Source organism: Neoarius graeffei, chromosome 1 (assembly GCF_027579695.1).
Source record: "Neoarius graeffei isolate fNeoGra1 chromosome 1, fNeoGra1.pri, whole genome shotgun sequence".
Classification (NCBI taxonomy): Eukaryota; Metazoa; Chordata; class Actinopteri; order Siluriformes; family Ariidae; genus Neoarius; species Neoarius graeffei.
This window is the reverse complement of record NC_083569.1, coordinates 55387473-55411970: the sequence shown is the minus strand read 5'-3', so window position 1 is coordinate 55411970 and position 24498 is coordinate 55387473. Positions and strand designations below refer to the sequence as shown.

Here is a 24498-nt window from a genome sequence, read left to right as displayed (position 1 = left end):
TGACAGAAAGCCGAGCTGAAGTCAACAAACAGTATCCTCACATAGGTGTCAGGGTTCTTCAGGTGAGTCAGTACAGTGTGGAGCATGAGGGAGATGGTGTCCTCAGTGCACCTGTTGGTTTTGTAGGCGAACTGGTACTGGTCCAAGTCAGCAGGGACGGAGGCTTTGATATAGTTCATCACCAGTCTTTCGAAGCATTTCATGATTATCGGTGTTAGTGCAACAGGCCAATAATCAATCATTCAAGCATGACCACCAGAGGGCCCCTAAGAGCGCTCTCTTGGTCTATCTATCTATCTATCTATCTATCTATCTATCTATCTATCTATCTATCATCAGTGGCAATCATATAAAAACACAGTCTTATCTGGTTTAGGTCATTATTGAGGTCTCATCTCATCTCATTATCTCTAGCCGCTTTATCCTGTTCTACAGGGTCACAGGCAAGCTGGAGCCTATCCCAGCTGACTACGGGCGAAAGGCGGGGTACACCCTGGACAAGTCACCAGGTCATCACAGGGCTGACACATAGACACAGACAACCATTCACACTCACATTCACACCTACGGTCAATTTAGAGTCACCAGTTAACCTAACCTGCATGTCTTTGGACTGTGGGGGACACCGGAGCACCCAGAGGAAACCCACATGGACACGGGGAGAACATGCAAACTCCGCACAGAAAGGCCCTCTCCGGCCACGGGGCTCGAACCCGGACCTTCTTGCTGTGAGGCGACAGCGCTAACCACTACACCACTGTTCCGCCCCCTCATTATTGAGGTATTTATTTAATCTCATCTCATCTCATTATCTCTAGCCGCTTTATCCTTCTACAGGGTCGCAGGCAAGCTGGAGCCTATCCCAGCTGACTACGGGCGAAAGGCGGGGTACACCCTGGACAAGTCGCCAGGTCATCACAGGGCTGACACATAGACACAGACAACCATTCACACCTACGGTCAATTTAGAGTCACCAGTTAACCTAACCTGCATGTCTTTGGACTGTGGGGGAAACCGGAGCACCCGGAGGAAACCCACGCGGACACGGGGAGAACATGCAAACTCCACACAGAAAGGCCCTCGCCGGCCCCGGGGCTCGAACCCAGGACCTTCTTGCTGTGAGGCGACAGCGCTAACCACTACACCACCGTGCCGCCGTATTTATTTAATATTGCCTGTTTTTACATTTGATTTTTTTATATGAGAAGGAAACTTTACTGACCTTTTAACTTTACTAGGTTATTTAGTTTTAATTGTAGTTGATGTTTTTCTGCACTTTCACACGTTACATTTTTTTTTAAACTAAAGCAAGTAGAGGTTAACATAAAAAAAAATCCCAATAAATGCAATGTCTGCTGGTTTATTATTCTTTAGTACACCATCTTCAGTATGCCCCTTAGTACTGTATCACTGAATATTAAAGTTAAAATGAACACCTCTCTTACACCTCTCTTATGAGTTTGCTTCCTTTTCAGATTAAAAACAATAGAAAAGGTAAAACCAGGCCAGTCTGACGTTGGTATGATGTGAACAACACACTTTCAACTAATAAAATTGATAACTGGATTGCCTAACCACCATACTGGATTTACTGAAAGGTTTAAAAAAAACAATTCACAGACCACAAATTTTTCCAGTCTTCACCAAATTTAGCACGATCTTCCGACCAAGCCTCACAAAAGTTATCAGATAGAGCTTTGATTTTCGAAACCGATTGTCCATCACTGCCAATCAAAATTGGCAGCAAAGTTGCCCAACAGGACTCCCGACCACTTCCTGAGGATGTGCAGAAAGGTGGTTTTTTCCTATTACCTCTTAATGTGTTGGCCTTTTAAAAGTGGTTATTATTTATGTCTGGTGATATCTTAAAAGATCCAAAGGATGGCATTTTTTTTTTTTTACTTTTTATACATAGATGTATAAATTTTTTCCTTGTTTAAAAAAACCAAAAAAACCCAACTTTTATTGCACTCTAGTTTTGTTACTGTTGATTCCTGACTCTTCTCTATCTGTGAGCTGCTGAAACATGTAAATTTTCCCACTGAGGGATGAATAAAGTTTCTTATCATATGGAAAATCCTATCATTTCACTCAAATTTATGTGGCTGCCATATTTAATATATAAACAAACAAAAAGTTTTCAGTGGCCACAGACCTTGTTGAATCTTCACCAGTGATGGTGAAATGATGAGTTAACAAACATTTTTTCCCCCAAAACCACTTGTCCATTACTTCCCAAATTCAGTGTGAAACTTGCTGAGAGTACAAACAGCTCAAAATGAAGTTTTGCAACTGCTTGCAGTTTTATGTAAAATTGTTTGTCCAAATAAGCCGATACGATGTCCCTGTATGTTTGACCTAAAATATTACCTTCTTGATGTGCGCTACTCTTTTTTAAAAATAATAAGTTCAATTTATATAGCGCCTTTCACAAACCCAAGGACGCTTTACAAAAGAATTACCACCAAAAAACAAACAAACAAAAAAAAAACTAGGAAGAATAGTGTGAGGGGGCGGCACGGTGGTGTAGTGGTTAGCGCTGTCGCCTCACAGCAAGAAGGTCCTGGGTTCGAGCCCTGGGTTCGAGCCCCGTGGCTGGCGAGGGCCTTTCTCTGTGGAGTTTGCATGTTCTCCCCGTGTCCGTGTGGGTTTCCTCCGGGTGCTCCGGTTTCCCCCACAGTCCAAAGACATGCAGGTTAGGTTGACTGGTGACTCTAAATTGACCGTAGGTGTGAATGTGAGTGTGAATGGTTGTCTGTGTCTCTGTGTCAGCCCTGTGATGACCTGGCGACTTGTCCAGGGTGTACCCCGCCTTTCGCCCATAGTCAGCTGGGATAGGCTCCAGCTTGCCTGCAACCCTGTAGAACAGGATAAAGCGGCTAGAGATAATGAGATGAATGAATGAATAGTGTGAGGTAAAGAGAAAAGTTTTCAAGTTGGCTTTGAAGGAAGAGAGAGTGGAACAGTCACGAAGCGATTGTGGTAACGAGTTCCAAAGTTTACGAGCAGCAACACTAAATGATCTGCCACCCATAGATGCCAGTTTAAAACGTGGAACAGTCAGAAGTCCACAGACAGAAGATCTGAGGGAGCGGGAGGGACAGTACAAATGAATTAGCTCACAGAGATAGGAAGGAGCAAAACCATGAAGAGCTTTATAGGTTAAAAGCAGGATTTTGTATTTGATCCGAGAGATAACTGGCAACCAGTGCAGTTGCTGTAAAACAGGAGTGATATGAGCAGTGCGCTTGGTGAGTGTGAGGACTCTAGCTGCTGAGTTTTGGATGCACTGCAGGCGATTGAGCAATGTGGCAGGGAGACCATAAAAGAGAGAATTGCAATAATCAAGACGAGAAAAAATAAATGCATTGACCAACATATTGGCATGAGTTTGCAAAAGAAAAGGGCGGAGACGTGCAATATTGCGGAGGTGAAAGAAAGCATTCTTAGTAATTAGTTTAAGATGGGGTTCAAACGTAACGGTGGAGTCAAATAGAGAACTCCAAGGTTTTTTATAACTTGGGAAAGATGAATAGACACACCATCAACATCAATAGTAAAACTGGAGAAATTCTGAACCTGTCTTTTGGTACCTACTAATAGAACCTCCGTTTTGCCAGCATTAAGTTTGTTTATTTTATTAATTAAAAATAAACTCTGCTCATATTCATATAGGTTGTTAAGAATTTTGGAAGGAGTCACAACTCGAGTTATTAAAATAAACAATTTAAACACATTGCAAACAGTTTATTTTAAGAACGGCCTACTGCTTTATATTTAAAATGCACAGTAATCTAAAACACATTCCTTCTTGGAAGAAAAAAAAAAAAGCACCTACATATTTACATGAGTGTCAGTTACCACTAAAAACAGTTAGACAGAACATCTGTGGGCAGACTTAGACACTTTTACCATTATCAGCTTTAAAAACATTCAAATATTTTAATATTTATTTAAATGAAAGATTCATGTCATTTAAAACAAACCAATTATGTGGGCAAAAACAAGGGAAAAAAAAAAGAATTATGTTAACATTACTCTGGCAATGCAAATTTAAAAATAAATGGTTACAAAGGTTAATCATCATCAAAATGGATGTGCTTATTTGCCTCTTTGGTCCGAGCGATGATGATTTTCTCAGCCTTGGAAATAAGCTAGGAAAGGAAAATATGACAAAAATGAATCTCATTAATTTGGCTGATTTCTCTGAATACAGAAAAAAAGGTAGAAAAAAAAGTATAAATTTGAATACTTTACTTACCTTTTCTGTGCCTCGCTTTTTGTCTCTGGGTCGATTCAGTTTAGCTTGTCGATCAACCAGTATCTTCTGCCAGTACCTTTGTTCATGATCACCTGAAGAAATGATTTGATTAATTCATTTTGTGAAAAACATGAATAATAGCCAGTTACACAAACAGAGGGAATGAACCTGAAAGTGCTCCCATACACCAGAACTTAACTGGTGGAATCTTCCAGTTCAGCCTACAACAGTATACTAGCATACTGGCTCATAAAAAATAAAATAAAATTTAAAAAAATAAAATAACGTGTTTTGGATAGATGTGTTCAACCTCTTTAGCTTCTCCTGATTCAAGCCACTTAGCTACTTTTTCAGAGGTGGGATCGTGGGCTTTATTCGGTTTAATGACCATTTGAATGACCGTATTCCTGAAAGCAGATACGCAGAGCCACTTTCGTTTATAAATGCCTTGAGACCTCAAGAACGGCACAGGAATAATTTTAAGCGTTAACAATAAATCTAATACAGTAATTTTTACAATTAAAGTGATTTATATAGGTAGCGGTCTGAGTGAATGACGTTGACATCCATAACGTCACAGCAGGAAGGCTATCGGTCTCATCACCATTTCCGCGATACTAAAACACAGAGCTGACTGCAACTCCAATCCTCCATTTTGAGCTAATTTATCGCCATGACACGTAGATGTGTTGCTGGAGGGTGCAGCAACACGACAGAAGGTGGATTTACGTTACATTCATGGCCCAAGAATGTTCAAACTGCAAAGATTTGGACGCGTTTTGCGAGAAGTTCACGGGCACATTGGGCGCCTATAAAGTGTTCTCTCCTCTGCTCTGCACATTTTACTGAAGACTCGTACGAAACCTCTGATCTGTTGAGGAGCGTTGGCTATAAGCCCGTACTGAAAGAGGGTGCAGTACCAACAATTAAAGAAAAAGAAAACAAGAAAAGGAAAGCAGTTATTTTATTTTTTTAAAGTGAGTTTAGTTGCATTAGTCCTCCTGGAGTATGAGCTGAGGGTTGTTGGTAAAACCCGGGACGGGACATATCGCTCGGGTGACCTCCCCACAATTGTTACTAAAACCAGCGACATCCCGCTCCGTCCTGGGTTTTAGTAATTGCCTGAGCCAAGCAGTAATGGCAGAGGACTCAGTATGGAGAAAATGGAGCAGCCGTCTGATTTCTCTGCTGGATATCGCTGCTATCTCGCCCTTACGTGGAAGAAGTGAATGAACGGAGAACTGAACAAACAACTGAAAGTCAGATTGTTTCAAAACAATTGGCCACAAGATCGGCCTTCAAGAAGCGAGAAAACAGACGGGTAAGCCCCGACTCTCATTTGGATACAAAACAACAAAAACAACACTTCTTGTTTACCTGCATTTAGATTAATACATGTAACTTGTATTGTGTGTTTAAGTTAGCGGTATAAGATTATTTAATTTGCTTCAGAATGTGATTGTCTCAGTTCATCTGATGTTAAATAAGCCTTTTACATTTTATCAGTGAAAATGCATGCATGTACATGTATGTTGCATAAGTTATAACACCTACCCTGTTTTAATGAGAGTCAACCCACAATCAGTGAAATCAAATCAGTCTTAGTTGAGCAAGTCGGTAACGCTATTTCTTACTTTCACCAAAAAGTTTTATTGATATGACTTTGGTCTATAGCTGTAAAAGCTTAAAACCGGTTACCGCGGTGACGTCATGGACTCGGGCATTGCTAGCTCAGCGGGGCAGCTCGAATGCCAACTTTGCGGTTGATTTTAACTCTCAAAAATATATTTTTTTTATTCCCATTTACGCAGCATACAAGAGTCAAGGATGGAGATACTATCCACTCAGAAATTTATTTTAAAATAAAGGTTCTGCATATCCACTTTAAGGTTCTGGCCTATTAAGTTATTTACCTCAAAGCATATTTTGCAGTAACTACAGTGAAACTAAAAGGAAAGGTATGAAGTTAGCAGAGTGAAGAATGCAGGTTAACAAGATTAAAACTTGCATTCCTTTTCTTGTCTTGTTAGTTTCCTCACCAGTCAGGACATCCAGATTCCAGTTGTGCTTTTTCTGCAGTTCAGGACGAGCTGCGATGACAGCTTTGGCATCCTCAGGAGTCTTAAAGCGGATATAACCCTCAGCATCTCCCTCCACAATGTCCACGTACTGCACTGTGGATATCTCAGACAGGATGTCCTACAAACATACAGAAGGGAAATTTATATTTTACCTGTAATCACTCTCAAACACTGTCATTCCAATCCATGAAGAAAAAAAACACATTACATTAAAAAAAAAAAGGTCACCAGTGTTACGACTATGTAAGTTGTCACAATACTGTACCTTCACACTTTTTTTGTTAGGCAAAGGCTGGTTGTGGGTGATTTTGAGGATGACCCCACTCTCAAACTTCGGCCCATCAGGAGTTTCTTTTTTAGGTTTACAATCACCCCCTGTGTAAGAACACCAATATAATGCTCAACTTTCATTTTTTTTATTAACATCATAACTAAGGGAACTATGGTGCTACAATTAAAGGTAGACTGCCTTTCAGATTTTTCAAGTTCAGGTCATAAAAAGAATTTTCCCTGACACCCAATTATTTTTGTTTAGTGGACTGAAAGCTCCCGAATTCGAATCACAGACGTCCCGTTTTATTAGATTTTTTTAATAGAACAATTAATTAATTTAGGGCCATGTGGCCCTAAATTCTCCGCTATTTTTTCCTGCTTCACCATGACCCAATTCAAGATACTACATCATGCATCATGTGGTGGGCTTTCCTCGTTTGTGGAATACAAATTTGAAACTAGGGGTGGGTATTGCCAAGGACCTCACGATACGATACGCATCACGATACTTGAGTCACGATACGATACGCATCATGATACTTGAGTCACGATACGATACTGCGATATATTGCGATATTCTACATAGTTCACTGAAAAATGTAAACGCATTATGCATCTTAAAATCCGAGTTGTATGTACATCAGATGATAGTGATAATTCATGGGACAAACTGAGTCAAAACAATGTAATTCTAATTATCCATGCCATTTTATTGAAACTATGCAAGCGCAAGTTACAACATATTTGCAGGAACAACACACTGTCTGGAACACATTGAAAAGTGCAGTGTGCATCTTAGTCTCCCTGAGCACGATTATGAAACAAAGTGCAGTGTGGGTCAGTGTCCACACACTGAAACTGAACTGAAACCTCAGTGAATCATGTTTCTTCTGAACTTTGAGTAAATACTCAAAATAAAATGCAGTGTCTCACACACACTAAAATTGAAAATGCAAAATAAAGTGCAGCTTCTTGCCTTTGGCCTTAAATGACAAAATTAAGTTCACAGTAATATGTCGGGGTGGTGTCGTGCTAAGTAAGTTCGCAAGTTTGTTGTGCTACCTGAATATCTAATTAGAGCGAAACAGGTTTTGCAAAGTGAGTACTCTTTGTCCAGCTCACTGTTTTTTTTTTTTTCTCCTTTCCTTTGGAATCCAAAGTGCCTCCAAACATCTGCCTTAAAGTTCGGCGGCGTCTCTAGGTTTACGTTAACAGCCATGCTTGCTTGTTTTTTTTTCCTCACTGCAACCACCGGGAAAAAAAGAGAAGACGAAGAGTGCCTTGCAGTGAGGTAGCGGCACAGCGACACCTCGCGGAGCGGAGGTGCGGAAGTCGTACTGGATTTACAACCCGTCTGAAACATGATTTATTATTTGAAAAAATATCGATATTCAAATTTTGAGTATTGATATTGAATCGGAAGACAAAGTATCGCGATATATCGCCGTATCGATAATTTTGCCCACCCCTATTTGAAACAGGAGAGAAAAATGAAGGACGTGAGTGTGCAAATGAAACGTGAAAGACCGACTACAGTAACGGAAAGTGAGAAGATGTTATGCTGCAAAGTAAAGGAAACGCAGGACCAAACTAATAAATATCAGCTGTCAGCTGATATTTATATCGGTGTGATCAGCTGTTCGTTTAGCGACAGAATGATGTAACAGTCAGTGCACGGTCAAAGGTAAACCTGCGCACACAGACTTCCTCTGTCTGCTTGACTGCACGAAGTGAGCGATTTCATGCACATTATTTGCTCGAGAATCCTCTCAAATTAAATAACTTCCCAGCCACAGAATGACCTGGGTTTAAAAAAAAAAAAAAGATATTACAGAAATAAACACCTCACAATGACCAAATTTCAGAGGGAACTAAATTTCACCGGTTTTATGAAATCGAAAGGCCGTCTAGCTTTAAATCTGAACCAGAAAACATTTCCAGCAAACACTTTTGATGACTATGGGTTACTCACAGGCTTTTCCACCATCCTCAATAGTTTGTTGATTGTCACATGCCGTTGTTTTTTGGATGTCAGAAATATTCTTCTTCAGACTGGCCATGCACTGCTTCTGGAGCGCTAAATACTCTTTCTTCAGCTCCAACCACTCTTTCCTTCAAGCAACAAGAAGCACAACTTCTCATTTCAATAAATGTCCAAAAAGTAAGAAGTTATGGAAAGGTTTGAATACCTTGAACTTATATACATTTTATCAAAATTACAGCACGAAAAGTAATATTTGAGTTAATTAAGGGAAAAATCCACCCTGAAAGACATCCATATTTATATATTAACATATGGTCTTCAAAAGGTGTACCTTTTTATAGTTTAGTTTATTTAGTTGCTTATTAAGGGAACTTGTTTCATTTTTATTTGGTCCATTTTCAATTTAATGAGCAATTTCTGACATTACCCATAATGCCATCTGACTAAGCGCTGATGGTGGCTCCAGTAGGAATTATCCATCCATCCATTATCTGTAATCACTTATCCTGTACAGGGTCATGGGCAAGCTGGAGCCTATCCCAGCTGACTACGGGCGAAAGGCGGGGTACACCCTGGACAAGTCGCCAGGTCATCACAGGGCTGACACATAGACACAGACAACCATTCACACTCACACCTACGGTCAATTTAGAGCCACCAATTAGTCTAACCTGCATGTCTTTGGACTGTGGGGGAAACTGGAGCACCCGGAGGAAACCCACGCGGACACGGGGAGAACATGCAAACTCCACACAGAAAGGCCCTCGCCGGCCACTGGGCTCGAACCCAAGACCTTCTTGCTGTGAGGTGACAGTGCTAACCACTACACCACCGTGCCACCCAAGTGGGAATGATCTCTATCTAAAATCAGAGTGACTTGGCACATCTCGGTCATGTACCTGCATTGCATACCTGAACTTACAGCATAACGTTTACCGTCTCACTAATTCTACCTTAGATACCTTATTAATACAACATTAGACATGACAGGAAAGTGGTGAGTGAGAAAAGATATTCTTGCTCTTTTATCATCGCTTATGTTTCAAATTGGTGAAAATTTCTTCTTACTAAAATGCCACTGTAACTGTATTACCAGCATCCCCCAGTGATGTCAGTGCAGCACACAGCCACAAAACTACATCAACTAACAAACTAACACCAGACTCACTAAACACATCTACAGTGGTGCTTGAAAGTTTGCGAACCCTTTAGAATTTTCTTTATTTCTGCATAAATAAGACCTAAAACATCATCAGATTTTCACACAAGTCCTAAAAGTAGATAAAGAGAACCCAGTTAAACAAATGAGACAAAAATATTATACTTGGTCATTTATTTATTGAGGAAAATAATCCAATATTACATATCTGTGAGTGGCAAAAGTATGTGAACCTTTGCTTTCAGTATCTGGTGTGACCCCCTTGTGCAGCAATAACTGCAACTAAACGCTTCCGGTAACTGTTGATCAGTCCTGCACACCGGCTTGGAGGAATTTTAGCCCATTCCTCCGTACAGAACAGCTTCAACTCTGGGATGTTGGTGGGTTTCCTCACATGAACTGCTCGCTTCAGGTCCTTCCACAGCACTTCAATTGGATGAAGGTCAGGACTTTGACTTGGCCATTCCAAAACATTAACTTTATTCTTCTTTAGCCATTCTTTGGTAGGACGACTTGCGTGCTTAGGGTCGTTGTCTTGCTGCATGACCCACCTTCTCTTGAGATTCAGTTCATGGACAGATGTCCTGACATTTTCCTTTAAAATTTGCTGGTATAATTCAGAATTCATTGTTCCATCAATGATGGCAAGCTGTCCTGGCCCAGATGCAGCAAAACAGGCCCAAACCATGATACTACCACCACCATGTTTCACAGATGGGATAAGGTTCTTATACTGGAATGCAGTGTTTTCCTTTCTCCAAACAGAATGCTTCTCATTTAAACCAAAAAGTTCTATTTTGGTCTCATCCACCCACAAAATGTTTTTCCAATAGCCTTCTGGCTTGTCCACGTGATCTTTAGCAAACTGCAGACGAGCAGCAATGTTCATTTTGGAGAGCCATGGCTTTCTCCTTGCAACCCTGCCATGCACACCATGGTTGTTCAGTGTTCTCCTGATGGTGGACTCATGAACATTAACATTAGCCAATGTGAGAGAGGCCTTCAGTTGCTTAGAAGTTACCCTGGGATCCTTTGTGACCTCACCGACTATTACACGCCTTGCTCTTGGAGTGATCTTTGTTGGTCGACCACTCCTGGGGAGGGTAACAATGGTCTTGAATTTCCTCTATTTGTACACAATCTGTCTGACTATGGATTGGTGGAATCCAAACTCTTTAGAGATGGTTTTGTAACTTTTTCCAGCCTGATGAGCATCAACAATGCTTTTTCTGAGGTCCTGAGAAATCTCCTTTGTTCGTGCCATGATACACTTCCACAAACATGTGTTGTGAAGATCAGACTTTGATAGATCCCTGTTCTTTAAATAAAACAGGGTGCCCACTCACACCTGACTCTAATTTCACCTTCAAATTAACTGCTAATCCTAGAGGTTCACATACTTTTGCCACTCACAGATATGTAATATTGGATTATTTTCCTCAATAATTAAATGACCGAGTAAAATATTTTTGTCTCATTTGTTTATCTGGGTTCTCTTTATCTACTTTTAGGACTTGTGTGAAAATCTGATGTTGTTTTAGGTCATATTCATGCAGAAGTATAGAAAATTCTAAAGGGTTCACAAACTTTCAAGCACCATTGTACATATACTTTTCTTCATGTGTTTCAGGGTGTAGTTTTCATTTAATTTCATGCAATTGTTATTACGATGCTAAGATTTTTCAATCCAAGTGCTGTCCTTTCATGGTTCCAATGAAAATCAATCGTTGCTTCGGAAGAAGCTTACTTTGTGAGCACTCGGAGAGGAATAACCTCTTCCTCAATCTTCAGTCTCTCCTTATATTTCTTCTTTCTCTTCCTCTTGGTCTTTAATATGGAATCATCTTTCTCATCCTTTTTTCCATCCTCCATTTCCTTTTCTTTATTGGTCTCAGATGACATTTCTAGGGAACAATAATCAACTCCAGGTCACGTTTACACATCTACTGCCAACAGAACTGAACCAAGCTGCGAAGCAATTAAAAGCATCAGATCACTAAAAGTGCTTAAGGAATTGTAATTTCAGCTATCAATGTTCGGTATAAAACCCTTTCCCAGCTGTGCTACTGGCTTTTATTAAGTTAGAACCATTACCAAGAACAAACAATACTGAATCCATTATTTTAAATACCTCAAGATTAATCGAGCAGCCAACATGAACTGATCATGACCCCCCCCCGTCCCACCATCACCATTTGGGCTCCAAAAGTCTTCTTACCCTTCACATCACTCGCCTCCTCATCCACTTTCCTCATTTTTGCGGGCTTCTCCACTTGGCCTTCTCCTCCAGACAGTTCTAAACTGTGTGACCGGCGTCTTTTCTTATCTGCCTTCTTCTGTGAATTTTTGATGGCAGTCCCACTCTCCATCTCCGTGCCCTCTGAAGACTGTGCTCTTTTCCTGCCAACTGCTTCAGTCTCAGCAGCGTGCTCCTTTTCACTCACCTTCTCAGTTACCATTTCTTCAACAAAATCATCTTTCTGCTCACTGCGTGCTCTCTTTTTCTTTTTCTTCTTTTTCTTTCCATCCTCATCATCATCTCCTCTCCATTCATCTTCATCTAAAGGACAAATGAAGTACCGTTTTTAAGTCAGATCTTTAAAGTTTAAAATAAATAAATAAATAATTTACCTGGCGCTTCACTTGTCAAAATGAAAGCCCGCATCAACCTCCTTTCATAAATTCTCTTATTGCTAATAACTTCTTGTTTTTAATGATGAGATTTCTGAATTTATTATTTCTGCCATTTTATTAAGCCAGACATAATATGCACACTTCTTCTGCAGGTCACAGTGCCATGTCCTGTATTGTGGATACCACAAGTTATTTACACTGCCAGTGACCAGTAAAAATGTTAAGATTTGAAACCATGTTGCCAAGGGTACAGCTGAAATCACACGAATAACATGTATGAATAATTGGAATAAAAATAAGAAAGCAAAAGGCAGAAACCATTTAACCACCTACATTTGGTGTTTTGGCTTCATCTAGAGGAACTTCTACTCAGTGGCCACTTAAATAGGAATACTTGTACACGACACATGCTTATTCCTGAATATACACAGATCAGCCATAACATTAAGACCACCTGCCTAAAAATATGTCCACCTTGTGCCATCAAACCAGCTCCGACCCGTCGAGACATGGTCTCCACAAGAACCACTGAAGGTGTGCTGTGGTATCTGGCACCAAGATGTTAGCAGCAGATCCCTTCAGTCTCTGTCGGCTTGCCTTCTTCCCATAATGCATCCTGGGAAACGATGCACACACCTGGCCATCCACATGATGCAAAAGAAAATGTGATTCATCAGACCAGGCCACCTTCTTCCATGGCTCCATGGTCCAGTTCTGATGTTTACGTGCCCATTGTAAATGCTTTTGGCGGTGGACTGGGGTCAGCATGGGCACTCTGACTCGTCTATGGCTTTGCAGCTTGCTGTGTACAGGGCTGCACTGCACTGTGTGTTCTGACACCCATCATAGCCAGCACTAAAGGAGAACTGAAGGCAAATTTTTTTATCATGAAAATTCTATTTCTCATTTTATAAAAAGTAGGAATGCATTACTGACCGCTATTTTGTCACTGCTACAGCAAGTTATGAGTGTTTGAAATACGCTCTGTAATATATCAGTCCATATGTCAAAGCAATGGCCGAAAACGAGATTCGCTGAGACCTGTGCGAGACTTCGTAGGACGGAAGTAAAACGTACAGCGGAAATCAAAGTGACCAACATCTGTCAAAAGACGCGTGTGCCCTCCTTCGAATGCTGACGTAATCAAGCCAGATGTTTTCCCTGTGTCCGAAATCGCTCCCTACTCACTACAGTGCCATGAGAAAGTTTGGGCACCCCGTCTGAGGTTGTACAATAATTGACTCTGTCTCCACAGAAAAACACCCTAGTGGCATGTCCTTCCTTTGCCCATCAGAGCCAAGTGCTGGGTTGTTTTGCAGACACTGATTTTAATTATTGGTGTATTCCTTTGTATGAAATTAAATCAAATGTGAAAAATAGGCTGTGCAAAAGTATGGGAACCCTTGACATTTTGTTGCTTTGAAAACCTGTAACTAATCATCACAGAGTAATTGAAAACATCAAGTTGGTTAAGTGAGCTCATTAAGCCTTGAACTTAATAGGCAGGTGCATCCAATCATGACAAAGGCTATTTAAGGTGGCCAAATGCCAGTTCTCTTTCTCTTTGACTGTCCTCTGAAGAGCTGCAAGATGGGGGCCTCAAAACAACTTTCTCATGACCTCAAAACGAAGATTATAGAGCAGTATGGACTAGGGGAAGGCTACAAAAAACTTTCCAAAAGATTTCAGCTGTCAGTGTCTACCGTGAGGAACATTGTAAGAAAATGGAAAGCCACAGGCACAGTCCTTGTCAAGGCCAGAAGTGGTAGGCCAAGAAAAATTTCAGGGAGGCAAAGACGAAGGATGCTGAGAATTGTTAAAAACAACCCACAGACCACCACCAGAGACTTGCAAAGGGATCTAGCTGCAGATGGGGTCACTGTGCATAGGGCAACAATACAGCGCAATTTGCATGAGGAAAGACTGTACGGGAGAGTGATGAGGAAGAAGCCCTTTCTTCGCAGTCGCCACAAATTGAGTCGCTTGAACTATGCAAAAGCACATTTGGACAAGCCAGTATCCTTTTGGAATAAGATCTTGTGGACTGACGAAACAAAAATCGAGTTATTTGGTCACAACAAGAGGCAATACACATGGCGTAAAAAGAACACAGAATTCCAAGAGAAACATCTGCTACCCACAGTGAAATTTGGTGGAGGTTCCATCATGCTGTGGGGCTGTGTGGCGAGTACTGGTACTGGGAACCTTGTTAAAGTTGACGGTCGCATGGATTCCACTCAATACCAGCAGATTCTTGAGGATAATGTGCTAGAGTCTGTAACAAAGTTGAAGTTGCGCCGGGGATGGATGTTTCAACAAGACAATGACCCGAAACATTGCTCAAAATCCACTCGGGCATACATGCAGAGGAACAAGTACAATGTCTTGGAATGGCCATCCCAGTCCCCAGATTTGAATATCATTGAAAATCTGTGGGATGAATTGAAGCAAGCTGTCCATGCTCGTAGACCTTCAAACCTCAAGGAATTAGAGATGTTTTGCAAGGAGGAGTGGGCCAAGATGCCTTCGTCCAAGATCCATACACTCATTGGTGGCTATAGAAAGCGTCTAGAGGCTGTAATTTTTGCAAAAGGAGGCTCCACTAAATATTGATGGAATGTTTCTGTTAGGGTGCCCAAATTTATGCACGGGCCTATTTTTGTTTTGCTGCATATTGCACTTTTTCTGTTAGCCCAATAAACTTCTCTTCAATGCTGAAATATGTCTGTGTCTTTTATTTATTTCATATGTCAAGACTAAGTTGTAGAATCAAACACCCAATTATATATGAATGAAAAATACTGGGATTTGTCAAGGGTGCCCAAACTTTCTCATGGCACTGTATATAGGGCACTATGTAGTGTGGACGCCATTTTGTAGTGCTGTCCGAAACCTTAGTGAGGATTATGTGGGAAATGCGCTCAGTATAATATGGATTTATCACAAAAATACATGCATGTATTTATTATTTTGAAAACCCACCTGCCGCCTGATCTGGCACGTTTTAATTGTGCGACAGTAATGACGTACGTACCAGCGCGATGGACTCGTCCTTATCCTGTCGTCTTTCCAACTCTTCTCTACTCCACGTTGGTTCGAAGTCGTATGGAATAATCTCCATCACTGATGAAGCTGGCAAATCTCGAAATTAATCTAAATTGGAATGATATCTGGCCGCTGTGTAAACAGTTTTTAAAATGGTGGCGCTGACATTTCACGTTTGAAGTCTCGCACAAGTCTCGTGAAGATCACATGGATAAGCAACGCCTGCCGTGGATCATACGAACTACATTCAAAATAGCTAAAAACCAAAAAGGCCAATTATGCCGCTTTTCCACTACCAACGCGGCCGAGTCGGGCTGAGCCGTGCCGTGCTGAGTCGAGCTGAGTGGGGCTGTTGGCGTTGCATATCGACTACAACCGCGCTGAACCGTGCTGGCTGGAAGTGGGTGGACACATTGGGTGGAGTTAGCGAAAGTGGGTGGACGTCACGTGATGTCGTAAGGCGGCGCAAACAGTGACATCAGCGAGCTTTTAAGCGGTAGTCTCACGACCCGGATAGTAAACAATAAACATGGAGGACATGGAGTCGTTAGTGTTGCTGGTCTTGGTTCTGTGGCTTGTTGTCACCGACAACGCCAACAGATACTGGCAAGAGCGTATAGATGAGGCGAGGCGCATAAGGCTTCATAATTCTCGTAATTCGTAATTCTCCTTCTTCCGGGTTTACGGTGTTTACAGATCCCAGCGTGCTCGCAGGGCATGTGTGGGCGTGTGAGGACACTCCTCCTCACCAATCAGTGCACAGGGGAGTGTCTCCTCACGCCCCTAGCCTCACTCAGCTCAACTAAAGCTCGCTTCAGCCCCACTCCAAAACCGTGCGAGTTTTGGGGGCTGAGCAGGGCTGAAGCGAGCCGAGTCGTGCTGTTCTTAGATAGTCAAAACGTGAGCCGTGTCGGGCTGAAGTGAGCTGAAGCGAGCTGAAGTGAGCTGAAAAAGGGTAGTGGAAAAGGGCCATAAGTGTAATATAATATGCCAATACGAGTCATGATATAAGGTTAATAAAACGAAAACTTAATTGAATAACATGTTAATTAAGAAATAAAGCAAGTTTAAAAATGACTTCAGTTCCCCTTTCAGCAATTTGTGCTACAGTAGCTCTTCCGTGGGATCGTGTGCCTTCACACCCAGGGCTTTGAACCAGAATTTTTTTCCTATTGGTTCGTTCCGAACAGAAACGGAATTTTAACGTTTCCGGTTTTGGGTTCCACCATTAAATAGACGTTCCCGAACTGGTTAGAACAAAAAAATTTCGTTCCCGGAACGGTTAATTACGTTCCCTGTCAGCTGTTTAACAAATGGCTATAAAATTATGTCTCTGTCTCATCCAGCTTAAGCCAAATGTAGGCTAATTCTATTACAACCTTCATTAAATAAGACAAGAAATAATTCAAAACAATTATTATTTCAAATGTTGGCAATTTGGCTTCTCAGTATGTCTTCCCATCTACACAAACAGAAAAAGTGCCAAAAATGAAAGAGAATTCGTTTAGTGTGTTACCAAAGGCTAGTCAGGCCCTATGCATTGATAGGCTAACAGAGGTTAACGTCATTTAATGTTCGCAAGCCTCTCATTAACGTGGACAAATATATTGATATGAATAACGATAGACTGCAATATTTACCTCTTATTTAAGATGTGGAGACGTGATAGTAGTCCACCCTCCCGCTCTCTCCATTCAGTCAGCGAACGTCACACAGGAAGTGAACCCCAGCGGGTCATAGAAACTTGCGCAGGAGAAGAATGACTTTATCTGTAGGCTACGGAAACTTTGAGGAACGAAATAAAAACCGGTATTAACCGGTTACCATTATTTTTAATAAGCGTTTCTGTTCCAGAACATAAAAAAATAATAAAGTTTCTGGTTTCGTTTCTGTTCCATGTGAAATAGAAAAAGTTCCCGGTTTTCGTTTTCGTTCCTTGAACCGGTTCAAAGCCCTGTTCACACCCCACAAGCATCAACGAGCCTTGGGCACCCATGACCCTGTTGCCGGTTGTCCTTCCTTGGACCATTTTGTTTTGGATGAACCACTGCGTACTGGGAACACTCCACAAGACCTGCCTTTTGGAGATACTCAGACCCAGTCATCTAGCCATCACAATTTAGCCCTTTTGGTCAAAGTCATTCAGATTCTGACACTTTCCCATGTTTCCTGCTTCCAACACATCAACTTCGAGAACTTACCTCTTGACAGGTGCCATTGTAAAGTTGTTCACAGTATGGTTTTAATGTTATGGCTGATTTTATATAGTACATAGATATGAGCATTTTACTAGGAAATACGCCACTTGTATTTTTCATACGAGCTACATCCGGGACATGGAGATCCAAAACCGTGACATAAATCTCTATATGTCACTCGTGAGGAAATCGATGAATTGTTTTGATAAATTTCAGTACTTTTTGTTTGTGACCATGTCTATATAATAAAAAGGAACATCACACTCTGGCTTGAAGATATGAAGTTTATCTTCTCGTGTTGAAAAATTCGCATTTTTCATACAAAATACATTGCGGATCTGAGCGACATACTGTATATTTCACTCCGATGACGTCACTCCCAGTGTTTTCCCACTGACTAGATGTGCCTTGTCAAAATGGCGAACTGGTTCAAATTTAAAATTCCTTTGATTAACTTGCGTATCTTTTTGTGGATGTGTCCATATAATATTAAGAATATTACACAGTGGCACAATGATATGAAGTTTATCTTCTCATGTTGACAATATTTCACTTGTTTGCCTCACTCACTCGTGATCTATACATTCACCACTCGAAGATAAACTTCATGCAATCGTGTAATATCCTCTCATTTTATATATAAAATGTTGCTCTCTGTTTTAGACCTGGACTCTGCACAATCAAGTTTAAGGAAGTACTTTCTTGTACAGATTTCTGCAAAACTCTTGTGTAATGGACTGGATATAAATTCTAATAACCATCTTTCTCGGGTTCACATGAATACTAAAAGGACGGTCATGTGAGTATATGGCTTAGGGTGTGAACTGACACAGAATTTGAAATATGACGTATATGAGCGACATTACGGGCGGCACGGTGGTGTAGTGGTTAGCGCTGTCGCCTCACAGCAAGAAGGTCCGGGTTCGAGCCCCGTGGCCGGCGAGGGCCTTTCTGTGTGGAGTTTGCATGTTCTCCCCGTGTCCGCGTGGGTTTCCTCCGGGTGCTCCGGTTTCCCCCACAGTCCAAAGACATGCATGTTAGGTTAACTGGTGACTCTAAATTGACCGTAGGTGTGAATGTGAGTGTGAATGGTTGTCTGTGTCTATGTGTCAGCCCTGTGATGACCTGGCGACTTGTCCAGGGTGTACCCCGCCTTTTGCCCGTAGTCAGCTGGGATAGGCTCCAGCTTGCCTGCGACCCTGTAGAAGGATAAAGCGGCTAGAGATAATGAGATGAGATGAGCGACATTACCTTTTGTGCTGTCTTGGACTATATGAAAAGGAATCTGTTTTCTCGCCATGGTCTTGGGAAAAATGCCTGCTTTCCTCGGGGCATCCTCTGGAGGGTTGTTCAGCATCTAAGAAATGGCAGACTCCTACTGTATTCAAAAACTCCTAAGCAACAACTAGCATGGTCCAAATGTTTGTTTTTACTCTCACACAAATCCGTAGTGTATACTCAAATGCATTTTGTAGTTTTAAAGATGGCAGTTACGTTAGTGCAATCCTCCACTCAACTACTACAGGTGTGTTCATGGAACAACACCTCTGCGCTTAACCTATCAATGCAAACAGCTATTAGTATAAAAGCTGAATTATCTGAATATTTCAGGCATGGCATAATTGCATCATGCTATTTGTGGCTGTCAAAATATTAAGGGTATGTTTCCAAATAAACACAATGTTCTGGGTTGCAGGCAGCCTCTTCTGTTTAACAGTAAATTCAAACTGTTAAACTGCCACGCGAGGTGCAACCTGAGCCAACATTCAGAGCTGTAGCTCTGCAGAAATGTGATATGTTCTGGATATTTGGAACCAAGAACAAAAAAAAAAAGAGAATTATTATTGGATGCAATACACAAAACTTTAAATGAGCTATTTACATATCTGTCTAATCATTTAGTGCTGGCTAAGTGTTCTCTGTGCTTGGGTAACTTTTGTGATTTCAATGTGCATTTGGAAAAAGGTCTGTATGCATGTTTCTGCTCCTGAACTTCTAGCCAATGAGTTTTACAAATACATTTTCAGTCCAGTCCTGCAGGCCCCTCATCTAACATATTTTTGGTTTGTTTAACCAAACAGGAAAAAAAAAGCAAGCCAAAAGTATTAATTTCACTTGGAATCAGATTAAACAGACTAATATGCATGAAAGGGCCCTAAAATATTGGATGTAAAACAAGTAGTTCTGAAAAAGATCCGATACCTCAACAGCTTTCTGCACTTGTGCTTGAGTCTTAAACTCCACAAAAGCAAAGCCCTTGGAGTCGCCTGTAGACTTGTACCTGGGGATACTGACGTACACCACATTCCCACACTTATTAAACACGCGCTCTATCCAAGCGTGGGTAACATCTTTTGGTAGAAGTTCCTAAAAAACATGAGCATTTCAAATAATTACTCCTCCTCAATCATAAAAATCTCAGAAATTAAACGAGATTATTTGAAAGGATATTTACAACATATACTGTGCGGTCATCTACATCTCCTGGGCTGACCCCGAGTGGCTGTTTCCTCCTTATCTGTGTTCCTTCAAGATTAACCTAACAAACAAAAAACAGTAAATATTGATACAAACCAACACAGGACAAAGGTTATAAATAACAACTCGAGGAGTACATGTCCATTTTTACCTCGACCACTTCTGAATTTCTGAGCGCTCGAGCGATCAGCTTGCTATCCGTGGTCAACTTTTTCATTCTGTTAAACGTTGTTAAGACAGATATATCAACATCTATAAAGGAAAAACAATATTAGTGACTTTCCTCAGTAAATACACAATTTGTGCCAGTAATGGTTCGGCTGAACACTTACAGCCATCTCTTGATTGCATGATGACGTTCTTCAGATATCTGTCCTTGTGGAGGTTTACATCACCAAACCAGAACTCGATTTGTTTCTTCACATCTGCCAGCAGCTGTTTGACTCGAGACCTCTTCTTCTTCTTCTCGCTGTCTCGCTTCTTCTCACCTGGCTCTTTGGAGGACAAGTCATCTCCAGTCGTAATATTCGACATCCCAGCGTCAACCATATCCACAACTTGAGATGGACACACAGACACACGGTATTTATTATTGAACATTAATTCCCCAGCTCAGATAAATCAGCAGCCCGCGTGTAAAAAGCAAAACCAGGACTCTTCAGACAGCTTACTGTACCTGTTTATCGAAGCGAAACTGTTAAAACCCAACAGTCACTGTTTTCAGCAAGGAGTGAGCTGGGGGCCAAAGTTACAGAGTAAACAGCGACAAATAACGTTCCAGTAACGTTTTGGTTCTTGTTGAGAATTATAAAATCGTCTGATTTTGAATGAGCTTCAATGCTACTTACTTGTACATTTATACATTACGGATTTTCTCGACTATATTTGTGATTTTAAACACCTAAACAAGCAGCTTGAATAGGGAGGGAAAAGTTAGTCGGGAGAATTCTCCCGGCGCATGTTGATGACGTTGCACGACGCGCGACAAACACAACTGAGGTCACGCGTGCAGCTAAAAAGTTTTTTTTAAAAATTATTATTATTATTATTATTATTATTATTATTATTATTATTGAGAACATGACATATTCATAAAAATTCATGAGCTCAAGGTTGAGCAAGAACCCCCCCCCCCCAAATGTGAATGAATGAACACATACAGTTAGGGTGACCATTTCCATAACACCAAAAAGGAGGACATTATTTGGACGGGGGGGTCTGGGGGCCCTCCCCCAGAAAATTTTGTATTTCTTAGATGCAATTTCCTGCATTCTAATCAATTTTAGGGTGAATAATGGCAAATCCTATCTGATTCATAGCCCTCAAATTTTTATGTAAACCACAGTGGCAAGATTGAGAATGGATTATTTTTATGCAAGTCACTCAAGTTTGGTGAAATCAACATCGCAATTTTGTAGGGTTAAAGTGCCATTCCACCATTGGATGTATTCTTTGGCATAAAATACAATATATTTTATGACAACATGACTAGACAGAGAAATCTTTTAGCTTCAAAATGATATATCAAACATAATTTTTTGACAACGACAAGTATATTAATTTTGCGACCAAAGTCACCTACCCTTTTAATTTCCGCGCGGTAGTGAAATGTGATGTCATCGGCAGGTTCCCCTTCTTGTGTACCACGTCACGTGTGATGTGGCACGGATTATCAGCAATGGCGGATAGAACGCGATTTCCACTTGTCGATTGCTGTGCCGATATTCACCATCGACCGTCTCCTTTGGGCATCACTTGCTATTTTCCTTTGCTTCTTTTCCGAAGCTGACAATCGCGTACGCAGATTTCTATCCGCCATTGCTGATAATCTGTGACACGTCACACGTGACGTGGTACACAAGAAGGGGAACCTGCCAATGACATCACGTTTCACTACTGCGCGGAAATTAAAAGGGTAGGTGACTTTGGTCGCAAAATTAATATACTTGTCGTTGTCAAAAAATTATGTTTGATATATCATTTTGAAGCTAAAAGATTTCTCTGTCTAGTCATGTCATAAAATATATTGTATTTTATGCCAAAAAAATACATCCAATGGTGGAATGGCACTTTAAGGTGCTGAGTACCAAAAAGCACAACATTTGTAGATTCTCAAAGAACAAATAGGCAACATAACCAGCAACATTATAAAACGTTTTAATGCATTCATAGTATTTATTATAATTCATGTATTAGCTCTTAATTGGCTAGAACACCATATTTGTATTTATTAAAAACATTGTGGAGTAACAAACCATTGAAATTAAACTTAAGGTAGCTATAGTAGATGTGCATTTGCACTGTCATCCATACCCTAACAAGTTAAGTTGTGAGCAGCTGGTCTACCGGACAGACTCGTGTTTCCAAGTCCCAGCCAGGGCCAGGGGGGCAGGGCACTAGGCACGCGCCAGGAAGATCATCAAAGGATAGAGCGCAACGTGTTCTAGAACGCAACGCCTCGCGGTGCGGAGTTCGCATTGCATGCCAAAAAACATTGAGCCTCTTTATTGTAGATTACTAGTGTGCAGCACAGATCTGCAGTTTCCCTACAAAACGTTATTCTAGAACTCTGCTCTTCCAGTCTGGCAAGTCGATATTATATAATTCCGCTCATCGTCTCTAAAAGGAGGACAAATGTGCGTCTGGCTTGATGCTGCGCCGGACGCCGGACAAGACATTGAAAAGACGGACGGTCCGGCCTAAAGCCGGACGTCTGGCCACCCTACATACAGTACAGCTAGCTCATACAGTGGTGCTTGAAAGTTTGTGAACCTTTTAGAATTTTCTATATTTCTGCATAAATATGACCTAAAACATCATCAGATTTTCACACAAGTCCTAAAAGTAGATAAAGAGAACCCAGTTAAACAAATGAGAGAAAAATATTATACTTGGTCATTTATTTATTGAGGAAAATGATCCAATATTACATATCTGTGAGTGGCAAAAGTATGTGAACCTTTGCTTTCAGTATCTGGTGTGACCCCCTTGTGCAGCAATAACTGCAACTAAACGTTTCCGGTAACTGTTAGTGGGTTTCCTCACATGAACTGCTCGCTTCAGGTCCTTCCACAACATTTTGATTGGATTAAGGTCAGGACTTTGACTTGGCCATTCCAAAACATTAACTTTATTCTTCTTTAACCATTCTTTGGTAGAACGACTTGTGTGCTTAGGGTCATTGTCTTGCTGCATGACCCACCTTCTCTTGAGATTCAGTTCATGGACAGATGTCCTGACATTTTCCTTTAGAATTTTCTGGTATAATTCAGAATTCATTGTTCCATCAATGACGGCAAGTCGTCCTGGCCCAGATGCAGCAAAACAGGCCCAAACCATGATACTTCCACCATCATGTTTCACAGATGGGATAAGGTTCTTGTGCTGGAATGCAGTGTTTTCCTTTCTCCAAACATAACGCTTCTCATTTAAACCAAAAAGTTTGATTTTGGTCTCATCTGTCCACAAAACATTTTTCCAGTAGCCTTCTGGTTTGTCCACATGATCTTTAGCAAACTGCAGATGACCAGCAATGTTCTTTTTGGAGAGCAGTGGCTTTCTCCTTGCAACCCTGCCATGCACACCACTGTTGTTCAGTGTTCTCCTGATGGTGGACTCATGAACATTAACATTAGCCAATGTGAGAGAGACCTTCAGTTGCTTAGAAATTACCCTGGGGTCCTTTGTGTCCTCGCCGACTATTACAGGCCTTGCTCTTGGAGTGATCTTTGTTGGTCGACCACTCCTGGGGAGGGTAACAATGGTCTTGATTTTCCTCCATTTGTACACAATCTGTCTGACTGTGGATTGGTGGAGTCCAAACTCTTTAGAGATGGTTTTGTAACCTTTTCCAGCCTGATGAGCATCAGCAACGCTTTTTCTGAGGTCCTCAGAAATCTCCTTTGTTCATGCCATGATACACTTCCACAAACGTGTTGTGAAGATCAGACTTTGATAGATCCCTGTTCTTTAAATAAAACAGGGTGCCCACTCGCACCTGATTGTCATCCCATTGATTGAAAACACCTGACTCTAATTTCACCTTCAAATCAACTGCTAATCCTAGAGGTTCACATACTTTTGCCACTCACAGATATGTAATATTGGATCATTTTCCTCAATAAATAAATGACCAAGTATAATATTTTTGTCTCATTTGTTTAACTGGGTTCTCTTTATCTACTTTTAGGACTTGTATGAAAATCTGATGATGTTTTAGGACATACACTCTAAAAAATAAAGGTGCTTCAGTGGTTCTTCAAATCTCTGGATGGTTCCATGGAGAGTCAAAACTCTGTGATGAACCATTACATTATGCGAAAGGTTCTTCACATTGGAAATGGTTCTTCAGATCCTGGCATTCTCTTACCATTTGCTGGTCAAT

General features: G+C 41.0%; 1 protein-coding gene across 1 annotated transcript; it reads right to left on the bottom strand.

The window, feature by feature from the left end:
- Positions 1-3893: 3893 nt before the first annotated feature.
- On the bottom strand, positions 3894-21072 carry larp7 (La ribonucleoprotein 7, transcriptional regulator). Its single transcript, XM_060934909.1, has 14 exons — positions 20963-21072; positions 20791-20849; positions 20447-20671; positions 20266-20366; positions 20092-20175; positions 19839-20003; positions 18888-18993; positions 11978-12319; positions 11507-11663; positions 8589-8728; positions 6609-6718; positions 6302-6461; positions 4263-4354; positions 3894-4155 (listed from the first exon to the last, which is right to left on the bottom strand). The coding sequence occupies exons 3-14, from the start codon at positions 20661-20663 to the stop codon at positions 4078-4080; spliced, it is 1752 nt and encodes a 583-aa protein (XP_060790892.1). The 5' UTR covers positions 20664-20671; positions 20791-20849; positions 20963-21072; the 3' UTR covers positions 3894-4077.
- Between the last annotated feature and the right edge of the window lie 3426 nt (positions 21073-24498).